Raw genomic sequence first — 17,064 nt, 5'->3', positions numbered from 1 at the left:
GTACATTTGAATTTACAAAAATCATTAATTGGTACGTTTATTTGCAATTTTGGTACGTTTGATTTGATACATATTGTTAATATTGGTAAATTATTTTTATTTTGTACACATTGTGCATTGGTACGTTTATATTATTCTCAATCCTATTTTCTCTTATCGTACTAAAAGAAAAACTTATTTCGGTACGTTTGATTTTGGGGGATTTAAAAATATTTTAAACTATTTTGGAAAGAAATTATCTTAAATTGTAGATAATTATTGCTAAATTGTAGCATTATTGTGAAAATAAATTGAATCTAACCAATTTTTTTTTTTACAGTTATCTCTAACAGAGGAGAGTGTAACCAAAAGGCTAGATTATAAGAAATGTATTACAATATAATGTGCATATAGCACCAGAATTATGACAAAAAAAGTTTAATCAAATTACTAAAAAGCATAGATGTTTGATCTAGAAAATTCAAAACTGAGGCGCCTATATCAAAAGATTCCAAATTTAAAATGAAACTTTAGAGAATAGCAAAAACTGATTTAGACAAGTCGCTCAGTACTATGGTCTAGCGGTGTACATCTTCACTTGTAAGTGAGAGTTTTAAGTTTGAACGCTACATGCAACTAAGTTTTAGTCGCCATCTTCCAATAAACGCTGGACATGTCCAGTGAATAGTATATCAACACGTGTTGAATTGGTGAGAGGACCTGACAGCAGCAGCCAGAGGTATAGAATTTGGAAAGGGGCCCGGTTCCCTCATATCTGGTGAGCATATGCGCAACCGAAAGTGAAGGCATTCGAGAGATGAGAGTGCAGCAGCTGCATTGTTGAACATCCCATGCGGGCCATACCGTTGGTTGCCAGAGATTCTCAATTCATAGGCTCTTCTCTAGTTCCTTTCCATTCAGACTTTTTTGGTTGAATGATTTCATTTGTTATTTCTACTGATTAATGAAATTTTCTTTATCAACCAAAAGATGATGAAAAGACAAATTAATTTTCTATCACTAAAAAAAAAATGATGGATAATATTGTAATTTCTTAGGTCCAAATTTTACTGTTTTTTATTAAAGCTTCACTTATAGGTGATGTTAAATACCTCTAATATTAAAAAAAAAACCAAATACAAAAACCTCCCACCAACCCCCCCCCCCCCCCCCACATTTTCTCTCTCTTTCTCATTTTCTAAAAAAATGTGATCATACACACAAAATGTGTATGTAAATACTAGTTTAAAATTAAGAAAATTGTTTATCGAAAAAAAAAAGATGGTGCTGTAGAATTATGAATTTATAATATCTTAATTTGTGTTATATGTGTGGAATAAACATTTTTTGTCAAGTGCAAAACTTTCTTTTTAATCAAATGAAATAAAAATTAGACAATATTAGCTATTTGGTAATAGTCGCGTGCCTACTTTCCCCCAAATGGGTAAAAGACCATTACACTTAGAAATCTTCCGTCCGTCCCTACTCCCCCAATTTTATTCATAATAAATGAAAGTAAAATGAGCAGAATAATCTTGTTCCCGCTTATAACATTACTAACTTCTTGCCACACATGTGTGACAATTTACTCTTTTACATGTTATTCTTTACTTGTAATTTTTATTCCTTTTATATTTGTTTAAAATATTTTTATTTAAAAAATTAATAAACTAAAAGAAAAAAAAACTGTCCACTTGCGTGGGTAATTTTTTCTGTTAGTCTGGATTGTTTTCAAATTATGTTGTTTTATTTTAAAATCCTAACTAAAAAAAAAAGATATTTTTAAAATTGAGAATGATTCATCATTTTTTCCTTCAGGCTTTATATAGATATAGATATACATTTTTATCCTGAGAATATATAAACCAATTATTTTCCATGCCAGACCACCTTATTCCTAAATCAACCCGATTAAGATAAATTTCCCAATATTTACAGCCAGAATGCATGAATGATATAGGAAGTGATGTCATGTCAAAATCCATGCATTGTTGGAGTTTGACAATCGTGTTTCTCTAGATCGATGCCCTTCCACCTTTGAAGCTCTATGCGTGACGCAACATCTCAAGAGATTAATTGGTGGATCTCATATGTTAATTTCTAGGTAAAACCCACCGTTTTCTTCTAAAAATTAAAGTTAATCTCATTGCTTAATATTTTAAATTTGATTAGAAATTAAAGTTTTGTAGAGAACTATTTTTTTTTTTCTATCTGCAGTTGCATGTCGCTGTTACAAATAATAAAGTGATTTCAACATTTTTTTTCTCATTTCATGCACCTTTTTTTTTCTTTTTTTAAACCATTAGATTTAATAAATGAAACTAAGATCAAGAGACATAATTAAGAGGCTGAGTGCATAAGTAAAAAGAAGAGTGTGGAAATCACTCTTCTTAAAATAACACTATTTTAATAAGCTCGTGGAGTTTGTTTAAGTAGAGTAGGAATATGCATGGTAAATATGATTATAGTTTATTTCCTCAAGTGTCCAGAAGATAATGTTATGCCGGTTCTCCATCAAACAGGACCGGCCCTGAGGGTAGTTTTTCTATATATTCTGTGGATGTAATATAAATTAATAAGTAAGCCAAATTTAGCGAATGAGTTGTTGGCATGGTTGAAATAGAGTGTGTTTGCAGTTTGAAACTAGGTGGTGTTGCTTTACTTTGATTTTTCTTTTTCAAATTATATGCATACAAAATAAAAGGTCCAACTTGAACCCAAAACCAGCATATCCAAATATAATTAGGAAGGCCAAATACTTTAGGAAACGTGTTTTTTTTTTTGTCTTTCCAACATCCAATAACAATTATGTGTTTCCCGAAGGATTAGCTACGTTATAGATTGAAAAGAGTTAACATATAACAATTAGGTGTTTCTCGATATATGCCCAATCGCTTTCTCTCTTCATTTTCGCAAAAAAAAAAAAAAAAAAAACGAACAAACAAACTACTGCTCTTCGATTCGTCTTCACAAAACTGACAACCCGAATAAATTCTCCTGGAAAAAAATATTGGGGCTCTTCTTGGGTAATTCAGTGTTTCAGAATTTCCATCCTTGCAACAAAATAGGTTTGTTTGATTCTTTATCTTGATTGTTTGCCTCTGCTTTGTTTATATATGGGTGGAATTTGAGTTTTAGTTTGTTTCTTTGTCAATTTGTTGTTTGCTAATGTAAGGAACATTATAAATTTGAGGGTATGTATATATCAACGAGAACTCTATAAAGGTATATATGCTAATGAAGTACTGTTGGCTTATTTGAGTTTAGTTTTTTGTGTACTCTTTCATATTGGGATGTGTTGAACTATCTGAGACAAATGAATCATTCAATGGAAGTGTTGAATTATTTGAGACAAATGGATGGTTGTGGTGCGAATGCATGGGTTGCTTAGAGACTTTTGTTAACCTTACCACTTACAAGTGCTTATGCAAAGAAGTTTTTCAAAATTAAAGTTGAACAAATCTTACCTTCGATCAAGTATGTCACAAGAAAGATTGAATGAGTTAGCTATTTTATCAATTGACAAAGAATTGGTTGAAAAATTAGATTATTTAAACTTAATCAAGTATATTTGCGTTTTGACGGAAAAAAAAATCAAGCATATTTGCGTCTAAAAACGCCAGACGTGTAATATTTAAGTAATGTGTGTATATAACACTTCTCCAAGCTTGTTGATAAAGAGGCTAGAGATGAGTGTACTTATAGTGAAAGTGGCTCGACTATTTGAATGCTAAACTCTGAAAGGCACCTATGAGTGACCCGTCATAGAACACCTCACTTTGCTGGGGAAGTGTCTTCTTTAGGCGAACGAATTGAAGACCCTTCACCAGCTGAGACTTGAAATAGATAACCAACCGAACTGGAAGTAGTGTAGTTTAACCAAACTAAAGGTACTCCTAGACCAAGTGATTTCACGGCTCCAATGATGAGTGATTCCATATGTGTTGAGTTTGTTAACGGAGGGGTATTTTCCTAGAGCATAAGGAGGTTTCCTATAAAGCATTTATTTATGCGTTGAGTTGAAGGTCATCCCTACGTTGCAAAACCACTTATATTCATGCCTTGCTTGAAAAGTTCCGGTACCAATTCGAATTCCATCATACTATTAGAACTCTTTCACTGCTCAAGCTTGTGCAAAGTGTTAATCATTATCGCTTCTCGACCATTACCAAACCGCCACACATGCTAGTCATCGTCCCATCTTTATATAATGATTATTTAGATCAAGAATTTATCTCACAAATAATGATATGGATTTGGTGTTGATAACTTGACCATTCTTTGGTGGTGATCATTATCCTTTGAGAAGCCTAACAATCCATGACACTGCATGCTGGCTACCAAGACCACATGGAAATTTGTTGGAATTGCATCCCTAATAATAGACCACACATGGATAAACACATGAATAAAGCTATCATCCCATTTGTTGATTACACCATCTAGACATTGGCTCAAGATAACCTCCGGAGTAATCATAATAATATCCACGCACACAAATTTTTTTTTAACAGTTCTTCCATCCAACAGTTAGAATTTTTGTTCATTCAACGGCCTTGATTGCACGAGATCAATGGTATAATATTAGGTCCTAACAATTTTAAAATCCTAATTGGAGAAGAATATTTTAGAATTGAGAATGATCCATCATTTTTGCCTTCCAACTTTATATATAAATATTTATAGATACACTTCTTTATCCTGAGAATATATATGCCAATTATTTTCCATGCCAGTCAACCTTGTTCCTAAATCAACACGATTAAGATATAATTTCCCAGCATTTACAGCCGGAATACATGAATAACAGGAAGTGATGTCATGTCAAACTCTAGGGTTCAATGTTCTGTATAGGTTTTTACTAAAGAAATTGATATCATGCATTGTGGGAATTTGACAATCGTGTTTCTCTAGATTGATACCTTCCCACCTTTGAAGCTCTATGCGTGACTCAAGAGACTAATTGGTGGATGTCAAATGTTTAATTTCTAGGGTAAAATCCATCATTTTCTTCTAAAAATTAAAATTAAAATTCATCTAATCTCCTTGCTTAAAACTTTGAATTTGTATATAAATCAAAGTTTTGTAGAGAAGTATTTTTTTTCCTATCTACAGCTGCATGTTACTGTTACAAATAAGGAAGTGATTTCAACATTTTTTTATTCATTTCATGCAATTTTTTTTTAGTTATTGAATTGAATAAATGAATATACGATCAACATACAAAATTAAGAGGATGAGTGTATAAAGTAAAAAGAGAAAGAGTATGAAAATCACTCCTTAAAATAAAGCTATTTTAATTAACTCTTGGATTAAAAATAGTTTGTTTAAACGATTGAGTACAGTAAAAATATGCATGATAAGTATAATTATGGTGGTCTCGGAAATAACATTGTGGCTCTCCATCAAGCTAAATTATAACACTTTTTCCAGACCTGCTGATAAGAGAATTATTTCCTTTCTAATGTTGGAAAGAAAGCCTGTGTGCACGTGGAGAATTATTAAGCACCTCTAAAAGATGAATTCCCATTTTCCCAAGATATTGTTTTTATAAGTAGAAAAAGTTATATTCTTCATTCTCGTTTACCCAATAAGGCAATGACATTAGATTCTACAGAGAGATACCAATATATCTTTATGCTTTTCAGAGGGATCTCTTTGCTCAAACTCAGCAAAGTAAGTACTCATCCTTCTTTTAGTGGCTTCTCACCACTTCCAAAAGATAACTCGAATTTGAAATCTTACTTTAAATGTCCTTTCCCCAAATAGTAATTTTAATACAACGATATGGGAGGGGGAGAGTTGAACTTGGAACATTGGGTAAATGCTTTTAGTCAACTTATCTACAAACTTCTTATTCCCTGAATGGTAATTAATTGAGTAATATTATTAATTTATGCTTTCTGGGCCTTTTTTGTGCCTATAAAAGCCAACATAGTCTCACTTCCAGTATACTGCATAATCAACTTTCAAGCACAAAGATATATAACATTTCTTCAACACTCTCTCACTCCATTTCTTTTGTATGTCAAGGATGATGGAGCCATTAACTCTTGGAAGAGTGATAGGAGAGGTTGTGGACATCTTCACCCCAACTGTGAACCTGAATGTAGTTTACAACCCAAACAGACAAGTTGCTAATGGACATGAGCTCATGCCTTCTGTCATTGCTGCTAAACCTCGCGTCGAGATCGGAGGTGAAGATATGAGGATTGCTTATACCTTAGTAAGTTAATTTCACCAATACTTTGTGATTACTTATTTGCTACATGAAGATAATATGATACATTGATAGTACTACTGTTATATAACTAACTTTTGTTTTCGGATGATTGCTTCTGATGAAGATAATGACAGACCCAGATTTTCCAAGCCCCAGCGAACCATACCTGAGAGAACATCTCCACTGGTTTGTATATATTTTACTTGTCACACAAACTCACATGCTACAGTTTTAGAGATTGTACCTTAATTATTCATTTCAATAATTTAACTTTCACTAAACTATATATATATTTCAGGATGGTCACAGACATTCCTGGCACCACTGATGTCTCATTTGGTAAGTAATTAACTAGTCATTGCAGACAATACAGTGATACACACACACACACACACAAAAGATTAGGGCTAAACGAAGATTTGTTCTTAGCTAAATATGAGATTTTGGGTTTTATATGATTAACAGGAAAAGAGATTGTCGAGTATGAAATTCCACGGCCGGTCGTAGGCATTCACAGGTACGTATTCCTGCTATTCAAGCAGAGAGGAAGACAAACAGTGAGAGCTCCAGCTTCCAGAGACAATTTCAATACCAGGATATTCTCGCAGGAGAATGGTCTCGGGCTGCCTGTGGCTGCCGTCTACTTCAATGCGCAACGGGCAACTGCAGCTAGAAGAAGATGATGATAAATAGGTACTGGATTAACATCAATAAAATTAAAAATATCATAAAAAGATTGAAGTTTTGTATCTCCTGCTGTGCTGGTCTTCCCTAAAGCGTGGAGAGAGAGAGATTATGCAACTATGCATATGATCGTACGTACTAGGGTTTGTTATTATGTACGTACGTTGGCAACCGTTTATTTTGTTGTACCAGGTATTTGGGACAGTGGTAGGTCCCATCGGTCGCTTCTTTTATTTTCTGTTGATTGTTGTTTGGTGTTTGGTGATACGGTTCATGTAGCTAGGCCTCATAGCTAAGTTACGTGTCACCGTGCTATTGCAACGTGGCATTCATATCTGAGAATATAATTCTTCCAGCGTTACTTAAAACCATCCCATCATGCGAAAGAGAATGCTGATTTGAACATGACCAGGTTGGTTAAACACAAAATAAGGACAACTCAAAGAGAGTGTCTAAAACATCCAAGCAAAACCTCAATTTTGCATGATAAATTACATTAAAAACGCATATAGCAACACACAAGTAAAAAAGAAATCTATATTTGAAAAATTAAAATAATCATCTCCGCTGTCACAAAGCTATCACTGCCTAGAATAAGGATCAACGAATCAAATGAATAAATAGAAAATGAGGGTAGACAAGCCACCCGAGCTACGAACACTCCCTCATCATACCAAAATAGTGTGAATTGCTCTTTAAAAGCTACAAACCACCAAAGTGTCACCGGAAGAGGTCCTTGGAGGAGACACCTGATGAGCTGAGAAGCAGGGACAAATGGTTGAGGATTTATGGTGAAGAACGATCTTTAGAGACGAAAAAGTTATAAAGGCCTTATCCGGACAAGCTTAGATCAAACTGAGACAACCCTTAGATAACACTGAGACACAAAAAGCTCATAGCAATGGCATCCGTGAGCTATAGGGCCATAAAAATGTAAGCAAAAGGGAGGAAAGATTGGGGAAGGAAAAGAGAAAAATTGCAATATTTAGATTAGTTATATTAGAACATCGCTATAATGCGAAAGAGCAAGAGTGCACTAATTTCACTTGCACTGTCGTTGTTTGGTGCACAATCTCTCAAGAAATGTAGCGAAACGAATTTTTTCTTTTCTTTTCTTTTCTTTGTTCACATTCAATTACAATCAATGTATATTCCAAACATACAAATTTTACAGCCGCCGGAAATACCATAAGAGAACATTACACTGTGATGCCAATACCGAGATCCACCATGTAGCCAGCCGAACAAAAACAGGAGGCAAATGCGGGTTTGCTTAATTTCATACACTCCACGGCCAGAAGGGATCAAACATACAGCACCCCACAACGCTGATGTAAAATCAAAAATTCCTTTTTGACTGGGACACATGAGAAGGCACGCCATCGCCATCAAACTAGTTAAGCATTTATTTCAGCATTGCACTGATGCTCCCTGGTGCAGCTTCTTCTGCTCCAAAACATGCTTGAGCATGTTTTTCCAAGTCTCGGCCCTTCCATCTTATCCTGGTCTGTTGATGTTGCTTGGGGATGTCTGGGCAATTCATCTCCGGTTTCTACCTCCCGGGATTCAAATGGTGGGCATGGACCATCATTGCAGGTGCACAAAGGAATGGTGACAGAAGGAAACGGACTGCAGGTGACTGCACAGAGCATATCTGAAGAAACTGAAGCCACACGGTTCTTTCGGATCTCTGGTGCACAAGCTGGAGATAGACGCTCTGGGTCACGAGGATGAAGCATACAAGGGGTACAAAGGCCAAGTGACATCTGTAGTCTATTTTCCTTTGCCGGGGAGCCAGGCAATTTGGCAAAGGAGATGATTCCATGCCTACAAAATGGGCACGGAATGGACCCAGGTGGGCCCACCGTTTCCGAAGGTATGTTGCTTGTTGAGCAAAGATATAGTGCGCATCTTACACAAAGCTCATGCTTACAGCCTGAAGGTACAAGTAAACGAAGGATGAGTATAATCTTGTACATAAGATAACTGAATTTCTATAATGTAGACACTTAACATAACAGCGGTTGAACACGATAATGGAATAACTCATAAGATTTCAATGTTAATCGAAGAGATATACAATATTTTAAAGGATGGCATATCACTATTAGAAAGAGAAAATGAAAAAAAAAAGTCATAGGGTTTTTATGAAATATCAAGCTCACCCATTAAGTAAGCAATGTATCACCACAAACTACATAATGCATATATACATGACTTTATCCCGAGTTGGCATTTCTTATTTTCAATATATTACTGGAATGCCTCATTTGTATTTATGCACATACTGGTTGAAAATATTGGGTTCTATGAATTTAAGACTGGGAGCATGAGAGGCCAAGAAACCATTTTGCCTCTTATCCGGTTCGTAACTTGGTAAAATCCTGCCCACCCATCTAAGACAATATTAAAACAAACAAATAGGACCAATGAATTAAACATGCAATCAGAATTATTATCGTGGTAACACCAGAAGGCTTTTACTCCAGTTAAATGAATCAAATCTAATGTCCTCCCAAGACTATTAAGGACCTCGGGAAAGGATTATCAGTAAGCAACTACAATAGTTATAGGACTAGCTAACAATGTTAGCATTCGGCTATACTATGGGAAAAGGTAGTTTGTAAAGTATCAGGAAAGCATAAGACATGAAAAATAACCACTGCAGGACAAACCTTCTGCCGCCACCAAACATGGTCTTTCCAGACAGACAGCACAAGTATCTGCGTCGTCCGCTGATGTTGTCACAGACTTAAATCCACATTCCCTGCAGTAAATTCCAAGGAACTTGAGTCTATGTGGTGACACTGATACACTCATTAAAATTTTCCTATGGATTTTAATGTGTCCATGAGTATGTGGCATCCTTTGCGTGAAACTTTCGACACCAAGCACTGGACATCCAGAAACTTGGTAAGTGTTAGTATCCATAGATGTACTTGGTTCAAGAGTTACCTTGCTATGTTCATTATGCTCATGAGAGGCAAAGATAGGTAACTTGATAGGGGGAACGCTGGTATTGATGAGTCAGAATTGGGTGCTAGAAGTGGTTCAAGCCAGCGGCGCCCCCACATTCGGGCAACATCAACTGGAAGCCACCTGAAAAAATATACTTCACATTAATCATTTAATAGTAACAGAACATTAATTGTTAAAACCAAAAGACCCATACCCATTGCAGTTTAAAGTCATCTTGCTGGCACCTCTTGCAAGGAGGATCTAAAAAATACGGACACCATCAGTTTAAATCCAAGAGAGAGAGAGAAACTAATTTACAAGCTGTCAAAACTAACAAGTTCTTGCCTGACAGCACTTTAAGTTACCCCCACAAGCAGCATAATGCAGTGGAGAACTTCCAGCACCTACAAAGAATAAACTTCCACTTCAGTTTGAAGCAGGATGGGAAAGCAACATTCCTTCGGTTAACATACTAGTTACTAAACAAAAAGCAAACCTATCAAATCCATAGAAGTCCCGTAATGAAACGTCACAGCAGACACATTTGCTTGAAGATCAAGTAGGAGTTGTACACAACCAAAAGATCCATTCAATGCAGCCATATGGAGAGCAGTAATACCACAATCTGCTACCTTATTTACAAGTTTGGATAGAGCACTGCACTGGAATAGAATGAATAAATAGCAAGAAAGATATGTGTAGATCAAATGCTTCTGTACAATCTAAAAGCATAACCTATCCGATAACGGTTTATTCAAAACCTAAACAAATATAAATATCTTGGCGATATAACACCAGCAAAAATTTGAATGGGCTAAACAGTGTTTGCATCTATTTACATAGTGCACGGAAAACTTCATGCAGAAAATGAATTTAGTGACTTAGCCACTTTGAATCTGTAGAAATGGAAAGCAATCCCACATCGCTACTCTTTTCATTATTGCTCCAATCGTGGGAGAATTTACATTCATAAAAATCTCCTTGACAAATAAAACAGAAGCTACCCAAATACCTTTGCTCATTTTTGTTCACGACCTTTGCACTATCACCTCTGTCGCACTCTGTCTGAGCAGTTAGAGATTCATAGGGAGCACTTGGAACAAAGTCAGCCACGACAAGTCTTATACATCTTACATGCCCATTTATAGCAGCAAAATGAAGAGCAGTCCTACCAGTAAGATAGTCTGCTCTTGTGACCTAGTATAAAGAAAAATACTATGATTAAATATTGTGTGTTCGAATCAATATTTTTTTCTAAGTGGAAAAAAAAACTACAGTATTTCAAAGCATAACTGATGTATCTAGCTTCACTATGAAAGATTCATTACTCAAATATTACAATCCAGTTAAATAGCAATAAAAATACAATGAGACAATCAAAACTTACATTGGATCTGAAGAGCAAGAGGGTCTGTACAACTTCCCAATGTCCATATCGGCATGCTTGCATCAATGCTGTCTTTAAAGTTAAACACAGAAATCAAATAACTTAATCAACATTCGTATCAAACACAGAACAACAATTTCGTTGAACATAAAGGAAAATATACCAGCTGCATTTCCCTAACTACATCCGCTAGAATGAAATCTATGGCCCTTAAGCATGAAATTAGTTCAATCCCCTCGTGAGCTTCAATTTTTTCGATAAGAGGGTTCGATTTATGTGACAAAGCAAACAAATCACTAAACTTTCTAACCAGATCAATACCCAAATGCCAAAATTTACTCTAATGGGGATTCTGAAACACAAATTAAATTACTGTCTGACAAACAATCATAATCTAGATGAGAAAAAGCACCAACTTTCGTACCTGCCCGCAGTAATTCCTGGAATTGGCATCAGCTCCATTCTCCAGCAGCAAAGAAACAATCTGAATCAAACCCAGAAAAGAAAACCCACAACAAAAATCGAAAATCCGATCAAAAAGAACAATCCCAATCTAAAAAATTGAAAACAAGAACCAACCCAGAAAAGAAAAGGGGAAGAGAGGACGGACAAAGCACCTCGTTGTGGCCTTTAGCGGCGGCGAAATGGAGAGGGGAGTTAAGGCCGCCGAAGGTGGAGTATTTGGAGAGGCAGGGATTGCAATCCAAGAGCATTTTGGCCTCGATTACATCCCCGTCTCTCGCCGCCGAAACCAGCCGTTCGCCGGAGGCGGAGCAACCGAATGAATTGCCCATTTCCTTCCTCTCTCCCTCTCTCTCTACCCCCGTCCCGCTTTCTCTGTCTCTACCTATAAATACGAAAGCTTGTGGAATTTGGAAAATAAATTGAAAAAGAAAAGGATAATTTAGGTCCACCGTCGTGGAAGGCTTACAGCCTAAATATGACAGAAAAAGGGAGTGAGGTCGAAGAATGACAAATGGGATAAGAAAATGGAGGATTTTTGGATTTGGGGGTTTGACTTTGTCGGGCAGGAGCGTGCTGGTTTTTGACAGACAGTGGAGAAGAGGGATCAGGATCCTCACCTGATCCAAGATCCTCATGATCAAAGAGTGTGGACCGTTGGATGAAAATTCAACGGTTATAATTATTATAACTTTAAAATGACCCCCTAACTGAAAAATATAATAATGCGATTTTATTTTTAATAATTTTATTTTCAATCTAGTAATCAACAACGAGCCAAATATCTTCCATCAATGCCACTGGATAAAGTGATCTGACCTTTGAAATTTTATCCAACGGTCCACCTGTTTTGAAATTTCATCCAACGGGTCAAAACAGGTGGCCATTAGATGAAATTTCAAATGCTCGAATCACTTGATCCGGTGACCTTAGTGGAAGAGATCCGAAGATGATCTATTCTAGTCAACAACGGTTGTCGTTTATGAGATTTAGATCCATAATTTCCTCTGATAGAGTGGAGATTGTGTTTCATAAGTATCTGCATATCCTTTTTTTATTTCTTACACACTATTTTCAATTTTTAGCCCTCGGATCAAGTGAATTGAAGAAGATCAATGACAAAAAATTAACAAGAATGTGTGGAAGGTAAAATAGGTGTGTGAATAACATTATCAATGATATCATACATTATTACTAATAAAAGTGAACTCGTCAATCTAATGATTAAAAATGTTTGAATACGAATTCGTGATTTTTTTTTTCTTTTTTTTTTCTTTTTTTTTTTCTGTTCCGTTCGATTAGGGTCCACTTTTCAAAATGTTTCCAATTCCAAGAAGAATTCGCAAACTCCATTTGCATCGAGAATTGAATGAAGTTTTCCCGTAAAACTTTATTTCACTCGATTCATGACTTTCTTAACGTTAGCGTGATTCAATTTGAGCAATGAATCCTAACGTAATACATCTTTATAATGAAAATTGAGTGGAAACATGAGTCAGTTTTTACAATAAGAAAAGTATTTCCCCTTTCAAGTTGGCAATATCATGATTTTTATAAAAAGAAAATTACTTCCAAACAACTATTTAATGCTTAAAATTCCCACAATTTGGATTAGATGACAATTCACCAAACTAGCAATGTACGCGATACATCCATGTATTTCAGGATTTTTGAACAAAGTAAGTGGCGGAAGAGATCAGGTGGTCCGCAGACCACGATAATCATGCGTGCAGAACGCGACCAAAAAGAGAAAGTGAACGCACAGCCAATCATCATGCCAACTAGATGATTTTTTGCAGAAAACGGACAAGTGGGATATACTCAGTCGCCGACGATTGCCAATGATGTCATTAAAAATCGATCACCGGAGATCGGACGGTTGAGGAATGGGGATCACTCACACTACTTATAGAGGGTGGGGGACCGCTTTCACGTGAGAAAGGTTTGAGTGCGGTTTGAGTGCAAGACTTGAAGATTTTTCTCATCGATTAAAGTACACCTGTACGCAAAGAATTAGGTGAAAGTTTAGCATGGCTGTGGGCCTGTTAGGGCTGTGGGTCTCTATATCTGAAAAAGAACTTGCAAGACACAGGTACATTATCATGCGTTGTATCCTAATCCAATGCTACGATTAGAGCAGTTCAAGAGTGGAAACCCTCCCTCTAGGTAATACACTATGTTATCCACCCAGTGAATAGTAACTGTCTTTTGTATCTCTACCGTTGCACTTCAATAGCCCTGGCAATAAGCAAAAAAATATTAATATTTTTTGTATTTATAAAATAATACAAAATAATTTTATTTGTAATTTCAGATTGGAATTTTTAATCGTTCTCGTTGCGCCACGTGTCATTATCTGAAAAGTTATAAAATAATACGAAATAATTTTATTTGTAATTTCGGGCCGACAAATTTTTAATCGTTCTCGTTGCGCCACGTGTCGTAACCCGAAAAAGACAATTATTGGTGATGGATTTCCGATAAGATTTTTTTAAAAAAAAATTCAATTTTTTTATGTGTAAGATAAATAATAATGAGAAGGTATTTATAGAAAAGTAAAATGTATATTTTTTTTAATTTTTCAATCTTTTTTCCGGATTTTTTACAATTTTTTAAAAAATTTTATTCAACTAATTAATTTCTGCCGTTGGATTTAAAAAAAAAATTGAATTTCAACACTCCAACGGTAACATTTATGATTTTTAAAACTGGTTTTTTATTTTTATTTATAAAGGCTAATAATATCAACCGTTGATCTCAGATCCAACGGTTGATATTAAAGAAGGTTTTTTTTTTTTTTATTACCGTTGCAAATCAGACGGTCCAAAATTTTTTGCCGTTGAGATCAAACGGACCATGGGAAGCCACGTGGCTTCCCAATGGTAACAATTTTCAATGGGTTGCGGACCCCAATTCCTGAAATCCTGTCGGCCCATACGCACGCTTAAGGGCCACGCGCCTGACAAAAAAAAAAAAAAAAGTGGCTGACATTTGGGTGACGTCAGCCGTGCGTCATAAAACCCTCAGGCTCTCAGGCTGGCAACTCATGCCAGGCCCCTCCCTCGGGTTGGGCCTGTCCCTCGGGCTGCCACACAGTGGACTCTCTCACTTGGGCTCTACGGCCTTGTTCACCAGCCTTTCCCCCGAGCACCAGCCAACACTGGAACTGCTCTTAGGGATAGGTAAATACTCATTGGTTATGGGTAACCGCGGTTATCCGCCCATTTAAATTTGACGGTTACAGTTATGGGTAACCGTTTAGATAAATAAACAGTTATGGGTATAACCGTTTACCCATGAAATTTAAATGGACGGTTATGGGTATTACCCGTGATTATAAACGGGTATCCATTTAACCGTTTATTTTAATATATGTAAAACTAAAAAATATATATAATTAGTTTCTAACTAGGTTTAGTATCCCAAGATATATTTGGTTATAAAGGCCCATATAATATATATATATATATATATATATATATATATATATGCCTCACTTGAGAGAAAAATATAGTTGATAGAACAGACTAATGTTTAATATATGTGATTGAATGTGCTAAAGCATTAGAATGTTCGACAGTTTTGTTTTGGAGTCTTTTAGGGTTTTGTTTTGTTTTGGAGTCTTATAGTTGACAAAAAGAGTTTCATTAATATGTGGTTTAAATTAACTTCTTCCTTACAAATATGTTATGTGTAAATAAACTGACTTGAAATAGGTCCAATTTTATTGGAAAAAGATCCTCTCCAGATCCCTTCCACCAAATCCACTCAATCAATCAATCAATCTAGGTCCTTGAAATTTGATACAACGGCTACAAACAAGAGACCTCTTTAAAAGTTATAATAACTTTAGCCGTTGGACTAAATTTCAAGGGTCCGAATTAGGTGATTGGATGGATTTGGTGGAAGAGATCCAGAAAGGATCCCTTTCCCAATTTTATGGCCTAACAATTAGATTAGTCCAATTTTTATTTAGGTCCATGAATAGGACTCCATGTGTCAGCACTTTTTGTTGTTAGGTTGATACTTTGCATTGTGATTATTATTTTATTCTACTATAGCTATTCAATGGAAAAACAAAAAAAAAATATAAAAAAATAAAAAACGATACGATCGGTACTTTGATAGCGATTCTTTCTAAAATTAATCGCTAAAATAATAGCGACCTATATCGGAAACAGTCGCTATATTCATACCGATTCCTTCCTTTTCATCCCTTCCTTTTCAATTTTTTTTTTCAGTTTTTTATTTTTTTTTATTTTGTTAATGTTTCTTTTATTTCTCTCACAATAACAACAAACTATCATATTCATGATTTTCAAAATATATTTTTTCCATGCAAAATATATTATAATTCATTTTTAAACACTTGTAATCAATGATTTAAAACCTAAATTTAAAGATATTTTTCTATTTTCTCACTTTAAGAATCAATAAAAAAATAGTTTCAGGACCTAATAATCGGTAGGATCACATCCAAAGATTTTTCAATATTTTCTTTAACTCCAGCGCAAAATATTTCTTAAAGCTAAAAATTTTAATTTTTTTTTTCACAAAAAACTGTGTGCTATAAGCCAAAGTTAGAGTCATTTTATTCGCACCACATATTTCCTAAAATTAATTTAGGACATTTCCAAAATTTCGAACACCTATAAATCTCTTGGGGGGGCCTCACTATTAGTTATATTATTTTTCTATTGTTTTTTTTTCAACTCAGGTACCCTATTAGTCGGCATAAACCCAGATTTCAACTGATCTTTTACAATCTAAACTACCTATAATATAAGTATTTTTACAGTCTAAACTACATGTCATATAAGTACTTGTACAAGCTAAACTACCTATCATATTATAATATTAGTCGGCATAAACTTAGATTTCAACTGATATTTTATAATCTAAACTACCTATTATATAAGTACTTTTACAGTCTGAACTACCTGCCATATAGGTACTTGTACAAGCTAAACTACCTATCATGGTGGAATAAATAATTTTACATGATTCGAACAGTAAGACGTAGTCCTCCATCATGGTAATGTTAAAAGCCCCCGAAGCTAACACAATCAATGTCAAAAGCCTCTTGAGCAATTACTTACATAAGACAATCAATGTATAATGCTCGCGAATCATGTAACAAATACCAGCAAAAATGAAGCTTACTGTTGTAAACGACTCAACGAAAACATGTAAAATTACTTGTAGTTCTCATAGCTTCATGCGAATTCAAATTCAAATTTGGATACTAATCTGCATGAATCGTGAGGAAAATTAAAAACAAGAGTCGGATAGAATTTTTGATGAAACAATGAGATTTGATGAGTAACTTTTTTTTTTTTTTTTTTAATACAACGATATATTTTACACTAAA

General features: G+C 35.1%; 2 protein-coding genes across 2 annotated transcripts; one reads left to right on the top strand and one right to left on the bottom strand.

Moving 5' to 3' along the window:
* The first annotated feature begins 5,945 nt into the window (after positions 1-5,945).
* Positions 5,946-7,110, top strand: LOC137735111 (CEN-like protein 1). Its single transcript, XM_068474488.2, has 4 exons — positions 5,946-6,205; positions 6,327-6,388; positions 6,501-6,541; positions 6,668-7,110. The coding sequence occupies exons 1-4, from the start codon at positions 6,005-6,007 to the stop codon at positions 6,883-6,885; spliced, it is 522 nt and encodes a 173-aa protein (XP_068330589.1). The 5' UTR covers positions 5,946-6,004; the 3' UTR covers positions 6,886-7,110.
* An 860-nt stretch (positions 7,111-7,970) lies between these two features.
* On the bottom strand, positions 7,971-12,338 carry LOC137734594 (E3 ubiquitin-protein ligase XBAT33). Its single transcript, XM_068473830.2, has 10 exons — positions 11,849-12,338; positions 11,656-11,715; positions 11,232-11,303; positions 10,857-11,041; positions 10,341-10,501; positions 10,190-10,248; positions 10,059-10,105; positions 9,842-9,985; positions 9,562-9,653; positions 7,971-8,822 (listed from the first exon to the last, which is right to left on the bottom strand). Exons 1-10 carry the CDS (start codon positions 12,329-12,331, stop codon positions 8,284-8,286), a joined length of 1,842 nt encoding a protein of 613 aa, XP_068329931.2. The 5' UTR covers positions 12,332-12,338; the 3' UTR covers positions 7,971-8,283.
* Between the last annotated feature and the right edge of the window lie 4,726 nt (positions 12,339-17,064).

This window comes from Pyrus communis, chromosome 7 (assembly GCF_041283825.1).
Source record: "Pyrus communis isolate YQ-2024b chromosome 7, ASM4128382v1, whole genome shotgun sequence".
In the NCBI taxonomy this organism is placed as follows: Eukaryota; Viridiplantae; Streptophyta; class Magnoliopsida; order Rosales; family Rosaceae; genus Pyrus; species Pyrus communis.
This window is presented reverse-complemented; position numbering and strand designations above follow the sequence as displayed.

Bases quoted from the DNA above. Each gene is read 5' to 3' on its own strand.
- LOC137735111 (XM_068474488.2), top strand. From the start codon at position 6,005: ATGTCAAGGATGATGGAGCCATTAACTCTTGGAAGAGTGATAGGAGAG. The intron at 6,206-6,326 runs GTAAGTTAATTT...CTTCTGATGAAG, and splicing joins TGAGGATTGCTTATACCTTA to ATAATGACAGACCCAGATTT. The intron at 6,389-6,500 runs GTTTGTATATAT...TATATATTTCAG, and splicing joins CTGAGAGAACATCTCCACTG to GATGGTCACAGACATTCCTG.
- LOC137734594 (XM_068473830.2), bottom strand. From the start codon at position 12,331: ATGAGGATCTTGGATCAGGTGAGGATCCTGATCCCTCTTCTCCACTGT. The intron at 11,716-11,848 runs GTGCTTTGTCCG...GGTTTGATTCAG, and splicing joins CCGCTAAAGGCCACAACGAG to ATTGTTTCTTTGCTGCTGGA. The intron at 10,249-10,340 runs GTTTGCTTTTTG...TATTCTTTGTAG, and splicing joins GACTTCTATGGATTTGATAG to GTGCTGGAAGTTCTCCACTG.